Source organism: Vulpes vulpes, chromosome 14 (genome assembly GCF_048418805.1).
Source record: "Vulpes vulpes isolate BD-2025 chromosome 14, VulVul3, whole genome shotgun sequence".
NCBI lineage: Eukaryota > Metazoa > Chordata > Mammalia > Carnivora > Canidae > Vulpes > Vulpes vulpes.
The window spans coordinates 88837190-88858117 of record NC_132793.1 but is presented as its reverse complement, the minus strand read 5'-3'; the positions used below and the strand labels follow the sequence as shown (position 1 = coordinate 88858117).

Sequence of the window (20928 nt, the reverse complement as noted above, 5' to 3'; positions counted from 1 at the left end):
TAGTCTGCAGCCCACCCCTCTTCCTGACCGGGTGACCTTGGAACATTACCTAACCTCTCTTGGCTTTTGTCTTCTCATCTGTTAAACGTGGTTCAAAGCCTCTGCCTCGACAATTATAGCCAGGGTTTCTGTGCCAGTACATGGAAAGTTGACCCTTCCTAAGCACTCCCTCTGCCTGGGAAATCATGAGCTCCCAGTATAGATATCTCCTTCCTCTTATCCCTCCTCCTGGCCCAACTGGTATACAATTGCCTGGGTCCTAAGAGGCAAATATGACTGATTGCAGTTCTCAGGAGGGAGGCAATCTCTGCCCAGGTTCCCCTCCACACACACACACCCCTGCCCCCTGTCCATCTTGCCCCTGGTTGGGCTAGTGCAGCCTGGCCTGCAACGTCCTACCAACCCTGAGGAGACCCCCACAGTGAGCTGAGTGGCTGCTCTGTGCCCTGTGACTCAGCTGAGCACCTCCCTTTTCTCCACCTTGGCTGCCCAGGGCATCTCTACTCTTCCTGAATGCTCAGGGTCCTCTCCTGGGGTTCCATCCATATGGATTTTGTGCTGTCACCACATCATCAGAGGAGCCTCTGAAAGCTGCCCTTTCTGATGACTCTGGGCCATCAGGTACTTTTAAGGACTGAAGGCTGGGACAGGCAAACAAGGTGCTTCCTGGCTAGCACGTGGTATACGAAGGAGAGTATTAATGGTCAAGGCCAATGGTAAGCACCAGACGCCAGTGGCAGACTGCCAGAGATGATTTCATCCTGGAGCTCACTGCATTTCCCCATAGAGGTGTCCTTGTACCTTCCAGGTTCGAGGCATTGGGGTGTAAGGTGGGAGATGGCTCTCCATTACCAAGGTCTGGAAAGGACCCTTCCTGGCACCTCCACAGGGGGATGGAAGAGGATTCAGGACAAGGCTGTGAACAAATGCCCTTTGGAGAAACAGCTGGCAGGAGGTGCTAGACTGGTTTTGAGGTGAAACCCTCTTCTGCACCCCAAACAAGGGCAAGCAATGCTCCACCTGAGGACTCGCCCCGATTTCCTGAACCAACTCCCACAGAGCCAGGAAGCCCTTGAGGGGCAGCGTCCTGCCTTATGGGCTCCAGGCTGACTTGTTCTGCTGCCTGTGACCCTGGGGTCTCATTCTGGAGGCATAGTCCCTCGTGTGTCTGTCTTGGAGTTGGTCTTGCCCTGGGTTCTTGCTCTGGGAACCTGTCCAGCCCTCCAGGCTCCCTCCCTGGGACTCGATGCCATCCTGAGCTCCAACACCAGGACAGCCCTTCCACTGGGTGTCTCCTGAGTCCTACATGTCCCCACCCCACCTAGTTCTCCTGCTTCTGTCCTTCTGGCTCTGCTCCCCTACCTGAGCCAACTGCCAGCTAGAACATAGGCTGCTCTGGCCTTCCCCTGGGCCATGGCATGGAGATGGCACTGCCCCAGGTCCTGGCACATCCATCTTGGCACCTCCATCCCCAGGGGTGGCCAGGCCACAGCTTGCTGTCTACAGTATAGTGAGAAAGTGTGTGCTCTGTGGGTAAACAGACCTGAGACAAATCCTTGCTCTACTTTCTACTAACCAAGCCATTTTGGATGACTGCATAACCTCTGATGCTTGGTGTTACCATCTGTACACTGGGGAGAGTAATCCAGAGAGCCCGTGGTGAGGGCTAATCTGACTCACACATTAGGTAGCAAAGGACAAAACACATGAGCATTGCTCACTGAATGGTAACATCTTAACAGGGTTATTGATGCTACTATCAAATAGCCAATTTATTATTTATTAGATGTTCTTGACCTGACACTTTCCAACACTTCACGGCTTTTTGCTGCTTTCCATAGCTACCCAGGGTTTAATATCAGGTGACATCACATCACTTCCAAGGAGGATGGGTGAATTTTCTTTTCCCTAGTGTCCTAAATTTTTCATGTTACGCCATTAGGCTATGAAAGAAGAAAGAAAAAAGAAATGCCTTTGGATTAAAACAAAACATTAGGTTCTTCTTGTTGGTAGGGACTCTGAAGTGTGCCCCTATAAAGCTGCCTGTGTGTGAGGAAGTGTGTATGTTTAGGTGTGAGGCTCTCTATGTGTGCATCTGTGCAACTGCCTGTGAGGGTGTACGTATATGTAGGCCAACGTAAGTGAAAATGTGCATGCACATATGTGTGTGTATGTTTGTATGTGGCATATGGATAGTTGTATCCTCCGACAGAAGCCAGATGCTCCCTCCTGTGTCAGTCCTCTGGTGGCTGCTTACCTCCATGTTTCTGCAGAAGGTGGCGTTGGTGCCAAACAGGATCTGGCACTGCTCGTTGGCACTGTAGTGCATGCCCGGCAGCTTGTGAGGGAGACGCACCACGTGCTGGCTCCGGGGGTCTGTGACCAGCAAACAGGTGCTGACTTTCGACCTGAAATGGCCAAGAGGCAAGTTGACTTGCAAGTGTACGTACTGCTCAGGTGTTTGTTCTGTCAGTCAAGAGAAGGCAAGAAGGATGCATCTCCAAATTACCTATGGAAGATGACTCAGGCATTGGATATGTAGATTGTGCTTTTTCTCCTCTCTCTCTTTTTGCTCTTTTTCTACCTGGCTGAATGTAGATCTTTACTGCAAAGGCAATGGGAGTTTAGCAACTAGGAAAGGGCCTGAGAATAACACCCATGAGGCTAATGTACTTTTCTCAAGGTTGAGCTTTCTTGGATGAAAATGCTTTTGAAATAGATTCCTATGGTATTTTCTTAGAATATGTCTTTGAGCAAAATTACTAAGAGTGAAGAAAAAAATAGAAGTTAGGATTGTTTTTGTTTTATTTCAAATAAAAACAAAGTGTTTATTTCCAACTCTGCAGATTCACTTGGAGGGCCTGTGGCAGGCTGTGGTCACTGACTGGTATATGTGTTCCATCCCTGAAAGCTGGCTGGTGGCACAATCTGCAAAAGACATCAGGATCGCAACCAGGGTAGAAATGTCCACAGATGTTGCGAACAGTTCTGAGAAACTAAACTCGGGGAGCTGTGAGGCTATGGCTCCATTATGAGGTTATATACTAGAATGCTTTGACTTCTCAATTCCCCAAACAAGGTAGATGGTAGTGGAAAGGAAACCCAGCCTCTTGCCAAAATTCTTGAAGAAAAGAATTACACACAAGTACACTCAGGCTGACGCTGGCCCACCTCTCCCAGACTCAGACCCACACAACACTTTAACAAAGGCATGGGATCAGCAACATGTAAATGAGCAAATGAAAATACCCTACCTTGTTTCATTGACCCTTCTAGGAAAAATGAAACAATGTCAAGTGGCTTACAACATTTCATTAAGATTCTGTGATAACAAGTGATAACAAGTACTCAGGAGGAAATAGATTATATTAAAACTAACAAGCCCATTTTTAAGACATGTGTACCACCTAATTTCCCCACCCACAGGAGATGTAATGAAAGAAGACCCAGGATGAGGACAGCAGGCAGAGTGACGCCTTTGGCTGCTCCATCCCGAATTCACTAGGTGCTTTAATGTGTTACTGAGCTTGCAAAGCTCTATAGAAAGGGAAGACTCACTTGAGTCCCTTTCATCTCCATGGAGTGGACAGATGAATCCAACTAAGTAATGAGGTGATCTAGATCTGCGCATCAAATCTGTAAGCTTATCCCTGAGGTCTTGACACTAAGGGACCCTCCCAGTACATGAGCTAAGACTTTGACAAAGGCCCAAAATCAGATAGCCAGTTCTTCTGTAAAAATCTGCAAGTGGAATGGTACAGATACATTCCGCAAAGAAAGTGCCAGTGAGATAGAGCCTATCCCCACATGTGAGGAAGGTGAGGAAGCCCTGCTCCCCAGAAAATGCGCTCCCCATTAAGGGAAACAGCCTCAGCACTAAGGAAATGTCCTTTTCTGTAGCACCCAAGGGATGCTGTTAAGGGAGTATCCATTCAGGGTCAAAATACCTCAGAGAAATGAAGTGGGGTTCTTTTCAAGTTACAGTCACTGTTGACATTCAGTCAATCAACAAAGCATTTATGATTAGCATCTGGGTGCCCAGCATCATACAAGACACACACTTGGGAGGAAATTGGGCCAGATATGGGAGGTTCTGTACCTCTTTAGGCCAGTTCAGAGTTCTAAGAGATTCATTTCTCCTTCCCACACTTGCTAAGACTCTAATTGTTGTGCTTTCTGGAAGTACTTTCTATTGTAGTGATTGTACAGAATGATTCAAGGACTTACTTGAGGAAGTTTTCAAGGTCATCACGACTGCAGGAGGACCAAGAGAGGTCACTGGGGTTCCGGCCCTTTACCCACTCTCCTGACATGATGTGGGATCTGCCGGCGCAGGATGAGTGGTCATCGTCATGGTTCATCCCCAAGCTGCCCAAGGGAAAGTAAGAGGAGAGAGGGACACTTATGCTACAGGCTTTCATCTCCAGTTCCAGGTTCCAGCATACAATGCTAACTTAAGTCAAATCTGAAAGACCAAGAGTAACACAGGCTGATGCCCGGTACTTGGCTACTCTCAACAGAGCAGACCAAAAGCCATGAGCTTACAGAGAAACAGAGCGATGGTTTCCTTACTTCATGCATGAAGACTGATAGAGCAAATGGAATACCACAGCATTTGTTAAATAAATGAATAAATGAACCTATAATATCACAGTTAATATAGAATTATATAGCTGCTGCAGGAGGGAAGCTCCCCAGAACCCACAACTGCACACCTGTGTTCAGAACACTGGGGGCTCTGCTTCTGGCCCAGCTGTCCCTAGCCCAGGACCCCTCATTGCCCTGGCTGCCCCACAGTGATAGAACTCCCTCCTCATGCTCCCTGGGAACAAGGAGAGTGCAGGCAGATGGCACCCGAACGTGGATTAATATAGAATTAACTGTGATATTATAGGTTCAGATATTATAGGTCTTAAACTGCAAGTTTCTGATGATTACACTTGTTTTTAATACTAAAATATGTCCATGTTAATGATTGAAATGTTTTGCTGCCCTATGGAGAAGTCACTATGTGAAAGTCTAGTGGAGACCATCCAAGACTTTGACTTCTATAATATCATGGGTGCAAATCTTTATATCAGTGAAAAATGTGGTTTTTCTATCTTTCACACATCATTATACCTGGATTCACCAAGATCAGACCTGTCGCCTTCCCTGCCCAGTCGTACCTAATAGATACCAGGACGCCCGTCTAGACGTGTGTGGCTGACCATGCACTATAATGCACTATAAGCTGAACTGATGATCTTAGTTTGCACTTATGCTGTCACTGGGATAACCTGGGTCACAGAACATACATGATCAGATGGCCCACGTTTTGCTGACCTGTGATTTCCAGGGCAGTCTCACTGCCAAAGGAGGCCCATCCTTTGTCAACAAGTTCAATGGAGAAAACATACACTTTCCTTCATTCAAAAATATTTATTAGAGGTTTCCCAAGTGCCAGCTAATGGACTAGAAAGAGAACAAATAATAGTGCACAATATGCCATCCCTGACCTCAGATCACTGCCAGCCTGGGTGAGAAGACACAAACAGAGATAATTATAAAAAGAGGTTCTAAAGGCTTCTCCAGAGCCACTTTTCCCAGTTTCCTTCATATGCCTCTGACCATCTTCCATCCATTCTCCCTGCTTGCTGCTTAATCAAGGTGTCTTTTGGTGTCTTTTGACAGAGGCCTGCCTGTATTCTTACTCTGCATGCCCTCTAGCCACTCCATACTCTTTCCTATGAGACACAACCTTCACCACCACCATGTGGAGTTGGATTAACCAAAACTCTCCGCGTCCTCTGTAAGATACACTGCCTGGCACTCATGCTCCTCAGTCTCTGGGGTGGCAGGGCACTCTCTGATCACCCACACGTTGCTGCTGCTCATATGCGGTGAGGGTACACTTAACCAAGGCTTAATTGTATTTATTCAAACCTATTTATGTCAGTAATACTTGTTATTTCAACAAATATGTCTGGTTACATGTTGTTTTAATCAATGAAATGAGAACAAAAGTAGTTATTTTCATGAAAATAACTTAGCTAGTAGCTAAAAATTGACCACTGCCAAATTGGGGGTGGGTAAGACAAGTGTAAAAGATGAAGGGGAAAAAATCGTAAATATCTGCCCTGGACTGCTTCACAAGGGTCTTTTATGTCCTACTCCATCTAAGAAAGAAAAAAGAAAAAGAAACCGGAATTCTGACTCATTTCATTATAGTTGTGGCTTTGTGTGAGGCATGCGATGTGCACATCCAGTCGGCAGACATGCATTCTCAAAGAAAAAGCTTTCACCTTTGCCGTGAAATTGATGAAAAAAATTAACATCTTCATGGCTTAAGCTAAAATAAAATGTTTAAGGCACTGAAGTATAATTTCTTTGTTTCCTCACTTGTACCAATTTTTTTGGTCAGTTGGTCAACTGACTAACTACTATCCTGTCAGAAGAAAGCACACCTATGTGTTGACGGCCACATTTTCCCATGGCCTGGACCCCTCTACTAGACTTTACCCTGAATAATGTCCTCCCTCTGCATTTCCCAAAGGCTCTTCCAACTCCCCAGATTCCGTCAGGGTGGCTTTCTATCCCAGATTCTCTAACAGTGACCAGCACAGAGTGGGTACTCTGAGTGTTTATTGAATGGATTCTCTATTTAATACTGGCGAAAGCATCACAAAATCGGAGAATCCATATACATTACAGGGGTGATAAGTCTACTGCAGTGATGACGGCTTGTTCTGGTTAGATTCAGTCTTGCCTTCCTGCCAAGAAATCCACCCAACTCAAGTGAAATGAAGAGACTGTCAGATAAGTCTGACCAAAAGGAATAATTTAGATCTATTTCTAATGGTACTTTGCTGAATGAGTCCTATTTTTCAGTGCCACTACTCAATTTTTTAGGTTTTCTTTTTTCTTTTTTGCCTTATTATCTATCCATAGCCATCCATTTGCCTGTCCAACTATTATCTCTTTGTTTTCTGTTAACTTTTAAAGGCACTAGCTGGTTTTTCAAATTCATTTAGCAGATGATGTTAAAAGTCATCTGAAATTTTATTTTGGATTTGATATCTTTAAATAAAACCAGTGATGGAGTTTTCCCTTTTTTTTTTTTTTTTTGTCTATTTTTTTTTTTTATTGGAGTTCGATTTGCCAACATATAACACCCGGTGCTCATCTCATCAAGTGCCCCCCTCAGTGCCTGTCACCCAGTCTAGATCTTCTGAAAATGCTGATAGATTTCAGTGACCTCTGCTAAATGTGTAACGGTTACAGAAATAAGATGTCTCATGAAGAACGTGGCTTCATCCCATCTTCAATGACAAGGCGTAAGCATAGCACGCGGACCAGATGCAACTGCTTTGTTGTCAACCTTGGAGAACCCAATCCAACAGAGAACCCACCCATGAGTCTGTTGTTCTTCTAGCTTTGCACTTTCATAAGCCAGTTCTCATCATCCTGGGCTGGGATCTCTTGAGAGAGAGAGTGACCACCAGATGGGTTTTTTCAAACAACAAGGATGTTGTTTGGGAAACCACAATTGGAGGAGCTCCAAGCCCTGGCAGAGTGGCCTCACCACATATGGAGGAATGTTTCGTTTGTGACTGCTTCTAAGTTTTCTCCGGTGGTCAAGTTGGTTGTAAAATGAAAGAGACTCCTTTGCTCTCACTGCCAGACTCTGCTGGCCAGAGGGCCTGGTCTCTCAGGAGACAAAACTGTGTTTTAAACAGTGCTCAGAAAAGCTGACTATGCCGTCCACAACTGTATGCCTGCACGGTATGTTATGTTAGTGTTTCACTATGCTGGCCCCAGAAAAGGACTTCCCCAAGGAATGTTCCAGTCAGCAAGATCAGCCAAGAGTGGGATTCTTGGATTTCTGCAGCCTGTGTCTAACACAGATCATGCTTGATCTGGTTTAAAATGCTCAAATGCTAACTAAGTACCTCATAAATTTACAGTTTGATGAACTAGCATTGGGCTGGGAGTCTTGATATTTGAGGTTTACATAAACTACTGTTTAGGCTATTTTTAGATTAATTTCGGGATTACTGGACTGAGAAATGTATGTTGTTTTAGGTTTATGTTCCGGGGCATCTATTACTCCTGGCAACATTATATTAAAACAAAACAAAAACAAAAACGAGTAGCATTAAGCATACACAGTAACTCTAACTTTAAATAACAGTGGGGTTAAGGACACAGACAGGCTTCACATCACATGTGACCCAGATTTATCAGACACAATAACCACTTAATGGCTTGAGTTTATTTTATCTTAAAACAAATAACACACTGCTTCTGTATTTGCTTTAGGAAATCCAATATATACCATGCAGGAAATTCTAAGAGAATCCCTACAATGTTCAACCCCTCCTACCTTCACCCCAAATTCTGAAAACCATGGAGAGGGCTGGGTGTTTTAGACTTGATATATACACCATTTTGAAAGCTTTGGTTTTACCTGGCTTTGAGCCTACCTGTCTGTTTCTCAGAAGCTTTGGGGTTTTGACTTCGGGTATGTAATCAGATCCTACCTCTCCTCAAAGTAGTTTTGCCTGGGAACCTAGGGAAATGGCTCCTGTGATGTAGCCTCTCCACTGAAGGGGTCCTCAGCCAGGCCAGGCCCTAACCTAATAGCCCTATGAGCACACTGACAGTCCCTTTTCAGTAAATGCTCACTGATGCTACAGTAACAGGGAGGCCTCATGGCAGTTTCTAGGAAATGATAGGCAGATTTGTATCGTTAATATTACTCTACATGATAATAACCAAAACACCAGCTTTATAGTAGGAGGAAAATTCTCAACTGTCAGTATTTCTTTGCCAAGAACCATACCATGCCTTCAATCTCCAGCTACTCAGAAATGTCACCTACAAGTGCTGAAAGTCACTAGGGGTGACAGTTTGCACTGGCTTATGCAGGTTAAATTGTCATAATCATCCATAACTCCATTACGGGGAACAAAACAGAAGGCAACAATAACATCAAAATCCTCTCACCCCAGAGAAGTCTTTGTTTTTATTTTTGCTCAAGGAAATGAGCCTACCAGCCTTCAGGGATTCAGTAGCAATGCAACCACCAGAGTAGATCTGGGGTCTCTACAGATTCAATGTTACCTCCTACACATTCAGGATCATCATGGTATGAATAATCCTAAAATATCACATAATTCTGAATCACCAGTGGTGAATAATGATTCATACAGCACTGGTGTGACATGAATCACCAGTGGTGAATAATGATCCATACAGCACTGGTACTACACTTTGCTGTAGTAGATTACATCATAGTAGGTGAAAGTGGATAAGACACCTATAGTATAAACCATCTCTCTTCACTAGCAAGAGTACTAAAGTAACAAAAACACTCACGTTCTTGAATTTCTACAATAATAGATTTTGATGTCAGGTAGAAGAGTCAGCTCTGTCCTCTCCTCACTCTTGCCTGGGATTGTGTATGTGTGCACGTGCGTGCGTATGTGTTTATTCATACCAAAGATTCATATCATATAGGCTTTTAATTTTTCATTTAACAATTCGATTAACTGCTAAAAAATTTATTTAACAAAAATTCATTAAGAGAGGTAAAGAGAGACAAAGAAAAGAAAAGAAGATAAGGAGCATAGCCTGGGTAATGGTACCCCTCATTCCAGGGCCTGAGCATGTATGCTTGTGTGTGTAAGAGCATGCATGCCCTAAGAGAGTGTGACAGAGCTGTGTATCTGCCCTCCTCCCAGGAGTCTCAGGGCCTCCCTGTGACCACAGCATCATACAGAGGGTGATTCTGCTGTTTCACAAAAAATGGTGCCCATTTTTCATACAACATGGGCATGAGGTATGGAGTCTTGACAGGTAAAGTTTAAATTTCATCTGATGCTTGAAGAAAAGGTTGCTGGTTCCCATAGTGGTAGGAAGATTGAATGTGATGGACTTGGTGTCCAGTGCCTGAAGTGGCACTTTTGAAAAGTGATTTTTAGAGGTAATGTTGATACTTTCACCTTTTATTCTTGTTAAAGAATCTCACTGTACAAAGTGCTGTGGCATTACTGTGCTATCATTTGGCCTGAGTATTTTCACTTGTATTTTTACAGCTTCCAGATGAGGCAAACACTTCCTCCATCCTTGATGAGTCCCTTTGGGGGCTGTAAAGCGAATGTGATTTGTTGGAAGCCATACACCAGGTTAGACTCCTCACGGATGGCCAGTCTCTTTTTTCTGAGACCATCTTTCCAGGCCAGGTGGACCAGAGCAGGCACCCGTGCTGCTCAATGATGAGGCTTCACCCCTTCCAGCACCTTCCCCCACAGACTCCCCACTGCTTAGACATGTACACAAACTGCAGCTGGCTTTAATCTCCATATGGTTTCCAATTTTTTTTATTGTTTTAATGAAAATATGTAAACAAAGAGATGATAAAATTCAAAGAGATACATGTACCCCTGTGTTTATAACAGCATTATTTACAACAGCCAAGATATGGAAGCAGCCCAAGTGTCTGTTGACAGTGAATGGATAAAGAAGATGTGGCAAATAAATGGAATGTTATTCAGCCACAAAAAGAATGAAATCTTGCTATCTGCAGAAACATGGAGGGAGCTACAGAGTATAATGCTAAGTGAAATAAGTCATTCAGAGAAAGACAAATACCATATGATTTCACTCATATGTGGAATTTAAGAAACAAACAAAAAGAGAAAAGAGAGACAAACCAAGAAACAGACTCTTAACCACAGAGAACAAACTGAGGGTTGCTGGAGAGGAGGTGGGTAGGGATGGGTGAAATAGGTGATGGGCATTAAGGAGCGCATTTCTAAAGGAATGGAAGTAGGGTGGGAAAACACACACACGTGCCTGAGGGAAGGTGGTAGCCCCCCAACGGCAAGCCCAGGTGCCCTCAGAGAGCTGCAAAGTTAGTGAGGAAAGTGGGGAGATGCCATGCCAAGGGAAGGTGGGCTCGCGGTGAATGGAAAAGTTGCTACCCTATTAAATGCCTTTATGTCCCATTTTTCTTTTGCAGTGAGCTCGCTGAAGAGAATGGGCCTGTTCTGCAAGATGTGGCACAGGGACTACAAGTGTGGGACCCCTCAACAGCAGCTTTGCGGGAGCCTCAGAAGCCCAACTGCTCTCGGCAGGCAGTCATCCCATGACTGCAGACTCCCCCAGGATGCCTGTGAAGGATGATTGCTGATGACCACTGGTCAATGCCATGTGTTGCCCTTTGTAGGAAGAGGATGAAGATGGGGGCTCATGGCACAGCATCTTGTTTCTTTTCATCTCCTAGTAGCAGATCTAGGTTTGAACACACAGGTCATGCTCTTGCATGTCTCCCTGCACATCCAGCAGTGGAGGTTGGTAAAGGCTCGAGGCACACAGGCCTGTAGGGCTGAAGCTGTTGTCATCTTCGTGAAAACCTATTTCCAGGCTCTGATAACTCCTACTGGCTCACCAGCCCAGGTGCCTCTGGTCTTGCCCACCCCTGACAAACATGGTCCTGACATCCTAAAATGGGCCACCCTTCCCTGCTCCAGCAGCTCTCAGAACAGGGCAGGGCACAGAGAAGGGCTCAATAAATGGCCATTAAATAAATGTGCACATGAACATCTAGGTCCATATGGCAGCCAACTAGCACACAGAGCAGGGCTACATGTGGTGTCCTTCCTCTGCCTCATTAACATAAGGCAATTCCATGAAAGGATGGTCCCCAACATGATCACATGAGTGGCACCTCCTTGGGAGGTTCATAGCTTTCTCTACACAGTATCCTTGCTGCTTAAAGCAGTCTCTGAGTGCATTCAGAACTGATGCAAGCAAACATGCATGTCACTACTTCCACAGACTTAACAATCAAATGGTGCTTGAAAATTTTACCCCCCTAAAAAATATCTGCAAAATTATGTTGACTTCTGACCTGAGAAGACATTCCATAAAAGAGGAGGGAAAAGTGTGAAGGAGATTCCAGGTACATATTCCAAAGAAGTCTAGAATGGTAGGTACATTGATGGAATTAGGATCTAGCTTCCCAAGGGGACTGCTCTAGAGGTGACAGCACTGATTCAGCTGGAAAGGCTGTACAGTGTTAAGAAAAAACTCTACCTCTGACAAGGAGTCAATTCTCCTTCCTTCTTCTCCTTAGTCTTTTTTTTTTTTTTCCAGGATTATCTTCGGGTATTTTAAGAACTTTATTCCCATATGTGCTTTGGCTTGTTGAGTTCCACAGAAAGCCCTTTTAGCTTGGGACTGCACTGAATAACCTGATTTCTAGAATCACTGAAGTTTTGAGTCTTGCCAGCCTGGGACACAGGCACCTGTTTATCTTTCCAGGCTTTCTTGAATGACCTCTGGCAAACTTTTATTTTGCATAAAAAGGTCTTATATTTCTTATTTGCACCATTCTTGGGTATTGCACATCTTTGGTAGATGTGCAATGTGGTGAACGAGATCTGCTTTTTATTGTTCTGTAACTGATCTGCGTACAGGGGAATCATGGATTCTTGTATATGTATGGGTCTTGTGATCTGTACCAATTTGAACACAGTGGTTGGGATAGGTTGTCAGATGATTCTCTTACCATGTGCAGATAACAACCACTCTGACTCTTCCCTTTCAATGTTCATACCACACTTCTTGCCTTAAGAGATCTGACAGACTTCCAAAACAATGTAAAATATTAGTTACCATATGGGCACCTATACCCTGGTGCCAAGTCTAATGGGAATTCTATTAATCCATGCACACTGAATACATCTGCTCTAGATTGCTCATAGGCAGGTAAACTTGATCAACTTAAGGACATTTTCTTCTAAATAATCCCTTGCAGAGGATTTCCTCACTGCCGTTTCAAAGTAAACACTAAGCCAGTCTGACACAGTGGACAGAGTGATGGTCCAAGGAGAAAGAGGTGATGGTTGGTTTAAAGATTTGTCCCCAATTCGTTTGGGGACTAGACACAAGGCTCCGACCATCCCAGGCCTGTTTTCCTAGCTGGGAAGTGAGGGGCTTGAGCAGATAACTATGAAATGTTTTCCAGTTCAAGATGTAATCATTTCATGATTCTCAATCCAGGAAGGCTGAACACAATTTAAGGTAGAGTTGCTATTCACTCTTTCTGTCAGGGCTGATTGAACGTGACCTTGTACCAGGCATTTTCAGGGCACTAGTCATACAGCAATGGGTGGTACGCACAGTACAACTTGCAGAAAGTCCACAGTCTGGAGGGGATCACAGATACATCAACAACTGTGACCCATGCTGTCCAATAAAACTTTCTGTCATGAAGGAAAAATCTCTATGTGTGTTGTCCAATATGGCAGCCACTGACCACAAGTCGGTACTGAGGGCTTAAAATGTGCTAGTGTGACTGAGGAACTAAAGTTCCTATCTTATTACCTTTTAGTTGAAGGACGCTTGGGTGGCTCACTGGTGGAGCATCTGCCTTTGGCCCAGGGCATGATCCTGGAGTTCCAGGACTGAGTCCCACATTGGGCTCCCTGCATGGAGCCTGCTTCTCCCTCTGCCTGTGTCTCTCCCCCTCTCTCTGTGTCTCTCATGATAAATAAATAAAATATTTAAATAAAATAAAAATAAAAAAATAAATATTAGGTGAGTTATCTAAAAATTTTTTTTAATTGAGATAAATTTAAAGATCCAGCTGTGGCTAAGTGCAACACGGCTGGACCATACTGTGTAGGCAATAATGAGATTGGACTAATTTGTATACCACCATTGTGCTAGGAGCTGTGGGTGTCGTCACAGTGGGATAAGAGTATATCCATATCCACAAATTACTTACAGACTTACAGATTCTGGGGGAAATAAGAGAACTTGATGACATACCTGAAGAAGAATGAGTGGCCAGGTATAGACACCAGGAGCTAAAAGCCATGGACATTTAGAGAAGGGAAACTTTCACATGTTATCTCAGAGTGACTTTTTGTATGACCTTAATTTATTCCTAGTTTTTCTGCCTGCTGATGGTTGTGCTGATGGTGCCATCTATAAAAAGCCCTCCAAATCCCAGGGCTGAAGTATAATGTATTAGAAGAACCACAGAAGAACCTCTCTGAAGGCTTTATTTACACAGCAGCCAAGAAAATGAAAGAACATCAGCCTAAATTGATTTAGACAATAAGCTGCCTGAAGAGCAAATATAATCTCCAACAGAAAGAAGTATGCCTCATCTGTGCAATTAAATCTGGGACATTCTTGGTGTCAAACCAATTTTGTCAAAGAGTGACATAAGGTAATGTGCCTTTGCTAACTGAAAAAGGGAATAATGAGCTATAATAAGGCGGAACAAAGGAGATAATTCTACTACTGCAAGTTCTGTGAGGTTCTCTTTAGCTTTTTAGAAGGAGAAAATTTATTGGAAAAAAACAGTATTTTTATTTCAAAAGAAGACTATAAAAGAGGTGAGCTCTTCTAAAAATAACCACAGATACAATGAGTACCATCCTGGCCCTAGAGCTGTCATCCCTGCAGGCTCTGGGCCTAGAATGTGGAAGTGTCCCCAGCCAAGGGCCTGGGTGACCTGAGGCCCAAAAAGCCAGGAGCCCATGCAGACGCCAGCAGCATCAACAAGGCTGAGCTCCCTGGGATGTGCCCCCAGCCTCCCAAATTGCATGATGGTTCACTGGGACTCTTATCTCTTCAAATCTGTGGTGGGCCCTCCCTTGCTTGGCTGTATTTGATGGAGGCATGGGAACATCTCAATACCCCTGTTTCCAAGGAATAATACCTGGGTCTTTATTCTAACTGGTTCCTGGATGCCTGAGGGGACTTTAGACCACACCATTGTCTTCAATAAAAACCTCCGGACCCCAAAGACTCATGATGCTTTCTTTTCTGAGTCTCCCAGATGCTCCATCTATATCTTCAGTAAACTCTGCTCTTATTTCCCGGTAGTTCATGTTTGATTTCCATCCTGTGTGAACCTAAGGACCCTCTAGGTCTCTGGACTGCCAGCATCAGGACAGGTTCCGAGCACGCAGGCTGATGCAGTGTAAGTGGGTCTCAGTTCCACTCACTTTTCCCAGTCTGCCAAAGGGGCTCTGCAATGATGGGGAAACCAGCCCTGGTTGGGTTTGGTTGACCAACTTTGGTTCCAGGGTGGCTCTACAAGATGACCACACGACCAGTTTAGCAAGCAAGAACATAACAGGAGAGTTGAAGAGTACGAAGTGTTTTCTCTTTTGAGCAATGTGTTCCCAAGGTCCTGCTGAGGAAAGACTGCTGGAACAGAGTGCTATCCCTATCACAGCACTAACTTTGCGAAAGGGAACTGAAAGATTGGGTGAGAATTAGAAGCCTATGCTTTCTGCTTCTTGGTCTAAAGAGTAATTAGTGGGGCTGCAGATACTACAGTAGGACAGGAGGTGGAAGGACAGCTAAAACCTTCCGAAGACACAAATCCCGGGCTGATACATCCTACTTTACAGATGTCGAGAAAGAACTTGCAGTTAACAATGGATGGCAAAAATGACACATAAATGGAGAGTATAGCTCAGGTTTAGGGAAATACATAGTCAGCCCCATTCATATGTCGCTGTCCTCTGCAGAGTGTTACAAAGGTAAGCACTGCAGCAGTCCAAGGTCAGATCTCCTGATCCCTCTGCAGTGAGGTAGAGGAGGGAGAAGAATGTGATTCTTTCCCTTCCTACAGCTGGTATCCAGTGTGCCAGTGCATGTTATAGACGTTAATTATTACTGTCCCCACTTTACAAGTGAGTGAAATGAGAACTGAATAGGCACTGGGAAATTGAGAAGCCTGCCCAAGGTCAAAGACCTGGCAGATGGTCAAGCATGATTTGAGAGCCTAGGCAATCTATACCCTGAACCTGAATGCAGTGCCCAGCCCTTTGAAGATGGAACTTGCCCCCATACCCAAAGGAGAGCAAAGGATGGGACCCACTAACCCATGCAGAAGTGGCTGTCTTGAAGGTTGGGGGGCTGGCAGGGAGCCCCCAGAATACCATGGATGGCATAGAAAAATCCCTGTTGGGATTAGCAATGGAAAGCCAAGAGGCACTGGAGGGGCTCAAGGTCTGCTCTCGGGGCAAAGGGACTTGCCAGAAAGAGAGGAGAAGGGCCTATAGAGTGTGGACATGGCCTTGGGGAGAACAGGTGCTGGGAAACAGCCAAGAGCTTTCCTGCATCCAGCTTGGAGGAATTACACCTCTGTTCTCGGGGGAGTGAGACATTCAAGAGGGGGTTCAGACCTGGTTCCCTTCTTCTTGAACACCTTCCCCCTGCTTCTCTTACCCAAAGTTCACATCTGAGATATTACTAGCATCTGCCCTATCCTCCAGCCTCCCCATAAAATACCTGAGGCTCAGGGTGCAAGGGTAGGAGAGGGGGAAGGACATATCCAGGGCCATGAAATGCTGGGTGGGCATGGTAAGGTTTGAGAATGACCCAGAGAGTATGAGGTCAGGATGGGGAACCTTGAAGTTTTTGTGCTATCTACCCACACTCTCCTTTTTGGTACCTGAAAATTTTGCACATTAGAAACAAATTGCTAGGAGGTTGCCACTCAGGATAGTGACTCCTTTTCTATGTAGAGTCCTGAGCTCTAAAGAGCTACAGGATTTGAGATATGAAGGGCTCTTGAAGCTCTTCTGTCTGGGCCAGCATGGAAGCCAGAGCCCAAAGAGAGATGCCCCATCCAATACTCTCTGCCAGCAGCAGCAAGTGCCTCTAGGTACGAAGAGTCTCCTGCAGTTCTGGCTTGAACTCAGATTTCTGGTCTACTTCCCAGGTTCTGCCTTCATCCAACCAAGAAGCCACCTTATAAACCGGGATGGGAAAGGTGTCTAGAAGCTTGAGAAGACATCACACTGGGGAATTCTTCAAAGGTCCTCTGTGGACTTAAGGATGAAATTTGGTTTGGGGTTGCAATACCTCATAGTCAGCCCTCAAATGACTGTCTTTTACATTTACCTAGAAGAAATGCTCTAACATTCATTGGTTTTATATTGGCCTCCCCCAGCGCCCTCCCCACATCAACAGAACAAAAGGTCAATATTTTTTTTTCCTTTTTAACCACTGCTATCCCTTAACTAAACATGATTATTTTCAATTGCACCTGGACTCAGCAATTGATTGCTTGGAAGCTTGGATTTAATAACCCTTCCAATCACAAACAGTGGCAGATGCCTGATTTCTTAAGGGAAAGGTTTTTCTTAGCCGACAAGAGAAGTCCTAGCTTGGAGTAGCTAAAGTAAGTGCGTGGTAGAAATTAAAAGGATACAAAGGGATATGGGATGAAAACTGAGTCTCCCCTCCCCCACAGTAGTTTCCTAGCCCCCTGCTGCCCACCCCAAACCCAGTGGCAATCTCAGTCACTAACTCTTCCAGGGGCTGCTGTTTTAATGGGCACTGGAAATCAGCCCCCAGCACTTCCTAGCCCCTTCAAAGGCAGTACAGAGGAGGGGATTAGCGGATCTGCAGGAGGGACCTGCGGCCCAGGCAAAACCTAAAGCTTCTCCAAGTTCAAAGACCCCTCAAGGACATCAAAGGGCACAAGATGCTCGCAGCAGAAACCCTCAGGATAGGTTGGTTGCTTCTTGCTCCTAATGACCCTCACCCCTTGCTTTCCTTAAAAACCTCACATCAGGAGGGGCTTTATGGCCTAATTATTTGGACTCTGCCATTTCCACCTTGCCCAGGGGGCCAGTTTGGGGGTGTGGGGGCAGGCATGCTTACTTTCACCCTACCTCACAGAACTGTGAAATGCATGCCATGGGTCAGCAGGTCTGGGAGGGGGGCAGCCCAAAGTGACCCCAGCCTCACAGCATGCACCTGCACAGCTCCCATAAGCCCTGAGGACCTTTGCCCATGCCCTTTACGTGGGCACCCCGACAGACCGAAATCTTCCTACTTCTGGAAGGTCCAGATTGAAGGTCACTGCCTCTCCATACTAGACCTTGACCCTGCCCAGCTAAGAGGGATCCTTCTGGCCCGAACTCCCAAGCGCCATAGTCCTTCTCTCAAAGCCTCCCTGAAGGTGGGACTCATCCTTCTTCCTTATACCTTGACAGCCCAGAGCCTTCCCACAGCCTGGCCACACAGTGCCAACCACACAGAAGGTGGTGATAAGTGTTAGCTCACTGACAGAATAAATTGAACAAAACCAATCTGAGTGTATCTAAGGGCTTCTCTTGAAAGCTTTTATCCCCAAGGATCTATGGTCTCTGCTATATTTAGTGGCAGGGGGAGTCTGAGAGCATCACCTCACCACAGAATTCCTGTGAGCCCTTTCTCCTGCAAGTACAGTGAAAAATCAGAAGCAAGCAGTCACACCTTCCAACAATAGGGTCTCTATCACCCCTAAGATAAGCTGAGCTCTAAGATAGGTTATGTCCTGCCTAATGAAATTGAATGCTAAAGGCATAGGAGAATTTCAGAGATAAATCCTACAATCTCATGACCAAGAGGAACCTGGCTCAATTTCTGTAGAGCACTGGCTCTTAAACACAGCCACACAGTAGAAATTCCTGGTGATCACTAGAAAATGCCAGGGCCTGGCTCCCACCAGCAGAGGTTCTGATTTCACTGCTAGGAGGCATGACTTGAGGATGAGATTTTTAAATGCTGCCAGATGATTCTAAAGTCAGAACTTCTGTGACAGTGCTGACCAGTGGTTCTCTGAACTCAGTGCACATGGGAACCCCCTGGAGGGCCTGGGAAAGCTCAGAGGGCTAAGCCTCACCCTAGAGTTCTTGATTCAATAGGTCCAAAGGGGGGGGTGTCAGGGAGAGGGAGAAGAATTTACATGCCAGTAAGTTCCCCAGGGAAGGGTCCAAGGAACACACCTGACAGCCACTGTGGATGGTTTTACAAAGTGCCCCATGTCAGCTGCAGGTGAGAATCACCTAGGATACTTTGACCATTACCAATACCTGGGGCCCACCAGACACCCCATAAATCAGGATTTCTGAGGGTGTGGCAGGCACCCATGTTTCAGGGGCTCCCAAATGAGTCCAGTGTACCTGCAGGTCTAAGAACATTGCTTCTAAGACACAGGATGTCTGGGACGCCTGAGTGGCTCAGTGGTTGAGCATCTGCCTTTGGCTCAGGTCTTGATTCTGGAGTCCTGGGACTGAGTCCTGCATTGGGCCTCTGCAGTGAGCCTGCTATTCCCTCTGCCTATGTCTCTGCCTCTATGTGTCTCTCATGAATAAATAAAATCTTTAGGAAAAAAAAAAAAAAAAGAAACAGGCTGTCCATTAATGTGGCAGCAGGGGCCCATGCCAAAGCCTCTTCCTATTCTGAGCAGATATGGGCCTTCATGCAGCTTCCAAGCCTGCCTTCTCAGCACTGGTGAGAACCCTTGCTCTTCACGATGAGATAAAATTCAAATATTTGAGATCACACTCTTGTCCTCCTATGCTCTTCCCTCCTCCTGCCCACAAATTCCAGGGAGAAGTCCACATTGATAACAAATGGCAGGACTTCTCACCAAGCTTTCAGCCAAGCAACAGAGGTTTAGGACAATCACTTCTTGGTAGTCAACATCAAAATCCTGACTGTACTTTATTTCTGTCTGGATTCCCAGTTTTGGGGAAGACCAAGGGAGGGTATTGCTGTCACACAAAGTGCAAGGACCCAAACGTTTCAGCTACAAATTCTACTCTCATGGTGAAGATTCTAAGGAACAGACAATGTTTGGGTGGTCATCAACCTATTGCTAAATTATTAAATGCTGATTCGTGTGACTCTCTGTGAAGTACTCTGGGTACCATACATAGAGACTCTTTGTTTCTCTAACACCAAGGGTTTGAGAAATTTCGACACAATTGAGACCTTGGGGGCTTCAGTCACTGCTATTTCTCCCTCCCCCCTTTTTTGAGGCTCTTAAGCAATACTTTTTATCTTAAAAAAGAAATCTTCACTTCCCTTAGTATAAATTATAGCTTCTTACAGTAATCACTGCTGCTTAACTGGCATTCAATTTACAGGATAAAAATATATTCCTTTGGCTGTCTTAACGACTGTGTACACAGCTTGTCCTCAAACCCTCTCTGAATTTTGGCTCAGAGCAACTATCATGTTAAGAGGATGGAATGCGGTTTCAAGCAATGCCAGGAGAATTGCATAAGCGATAATTGATATTTTTACTAGCGGCAACTTTGTAGTTGATAATGGGTTATTAAAACAGGAAAAGAAGCCCTCCCCACAGAATCCCATCTGAGATGTAGAAGGAAAGGTGTTTCAGACAAAAAGCCCCTCAGTGTCAATAAAGGGTGGTTCTGGCAGGCCCCATATCTTCCAGAATGTGTGGCCCTAGGCAAAAGGCAGTGGAGAAGAGAAATCCCCTTGTTTCAGGGTCTCCAGGGCTGAAGCCAGAGCAGCAGCTGTTCCTTCGACCTCACCTTCAGCCACATGAGACCCAGCTCTTGGTGGGGCTCTGTCACACTTTTGGAGTGAAGGGGGTGGCGGGAGACAGAAATAGCAAGGGTACCAAGTATCCTGCCATCCCTGATCTTTTTAAAAAAATAATTGGAATGTCTGCTTTCAACTGATGTTTATAGAAGGGATCAGTGTCAAATCTCGCCAACCCTGACAGAGAAGAAACTAATTGGTCTGAACCAGGAGCTGTCAAGGGCCAGCCATCTGCCTTCATCTTTGGCCACTCCCACCCCCAAGCCCCATCCTCCAGGTAAGATGTTGAAGAGGTTGTGCCTAACTGAACGCACCCATTACAAATACCATAGGTTCCCCCCTTCCCAACCATTTTGAGGGTTTTTTTTTTGTTTGTTTTTTATATTTTATTTATTCAGGAGAGAGACAGAGAGAGGCAGAGGGAAAAGCAGGCACAGGACTTGATCCCAGGACCCCAGGATCATGACCTGAGCCGAAGGCAGACACCCAACCACTGAGCCACCCAGGTGCCCCAAGTTGCAAGAATTCTTATTCTATTCTAAATACAAATCCCTAAAAAAA

At 45.2% G+C, this 20928-nt stretch overlaps 1 protein-coding gene across 2 annotated transcripts in view; it reads right to left on the bottom strand.

Annotated features, from left to right (window-relative positions):
* The window catches only part of ADAMTS17 (ADAM metallopeptidase with thrombospondin type 1 motif 17), a 326554-nt gene that overhangs the window by 156139 nt on the left and 149487 nt on the right, over positions 1 to 20928 (bottom strand). For both annotated transcript variants that reach the window (XM_072737129.1, XM_072737130.1), the window contains exons 9-10: positions 4228 to 4368; positions 2258 to 2408 (exon numbers count right to left, since the gene is read on the bottom strand). In XM_072737129.1, coding sequence (XP_072593230.1) covers positions 2258 to 2408; positions 4228 to 4368 — 292 coding nt within the window. The remainder of the gene's footprint in view (positions 1 to 2257; positions 2409 to 4227; positions 4369 to 20928) is intronic.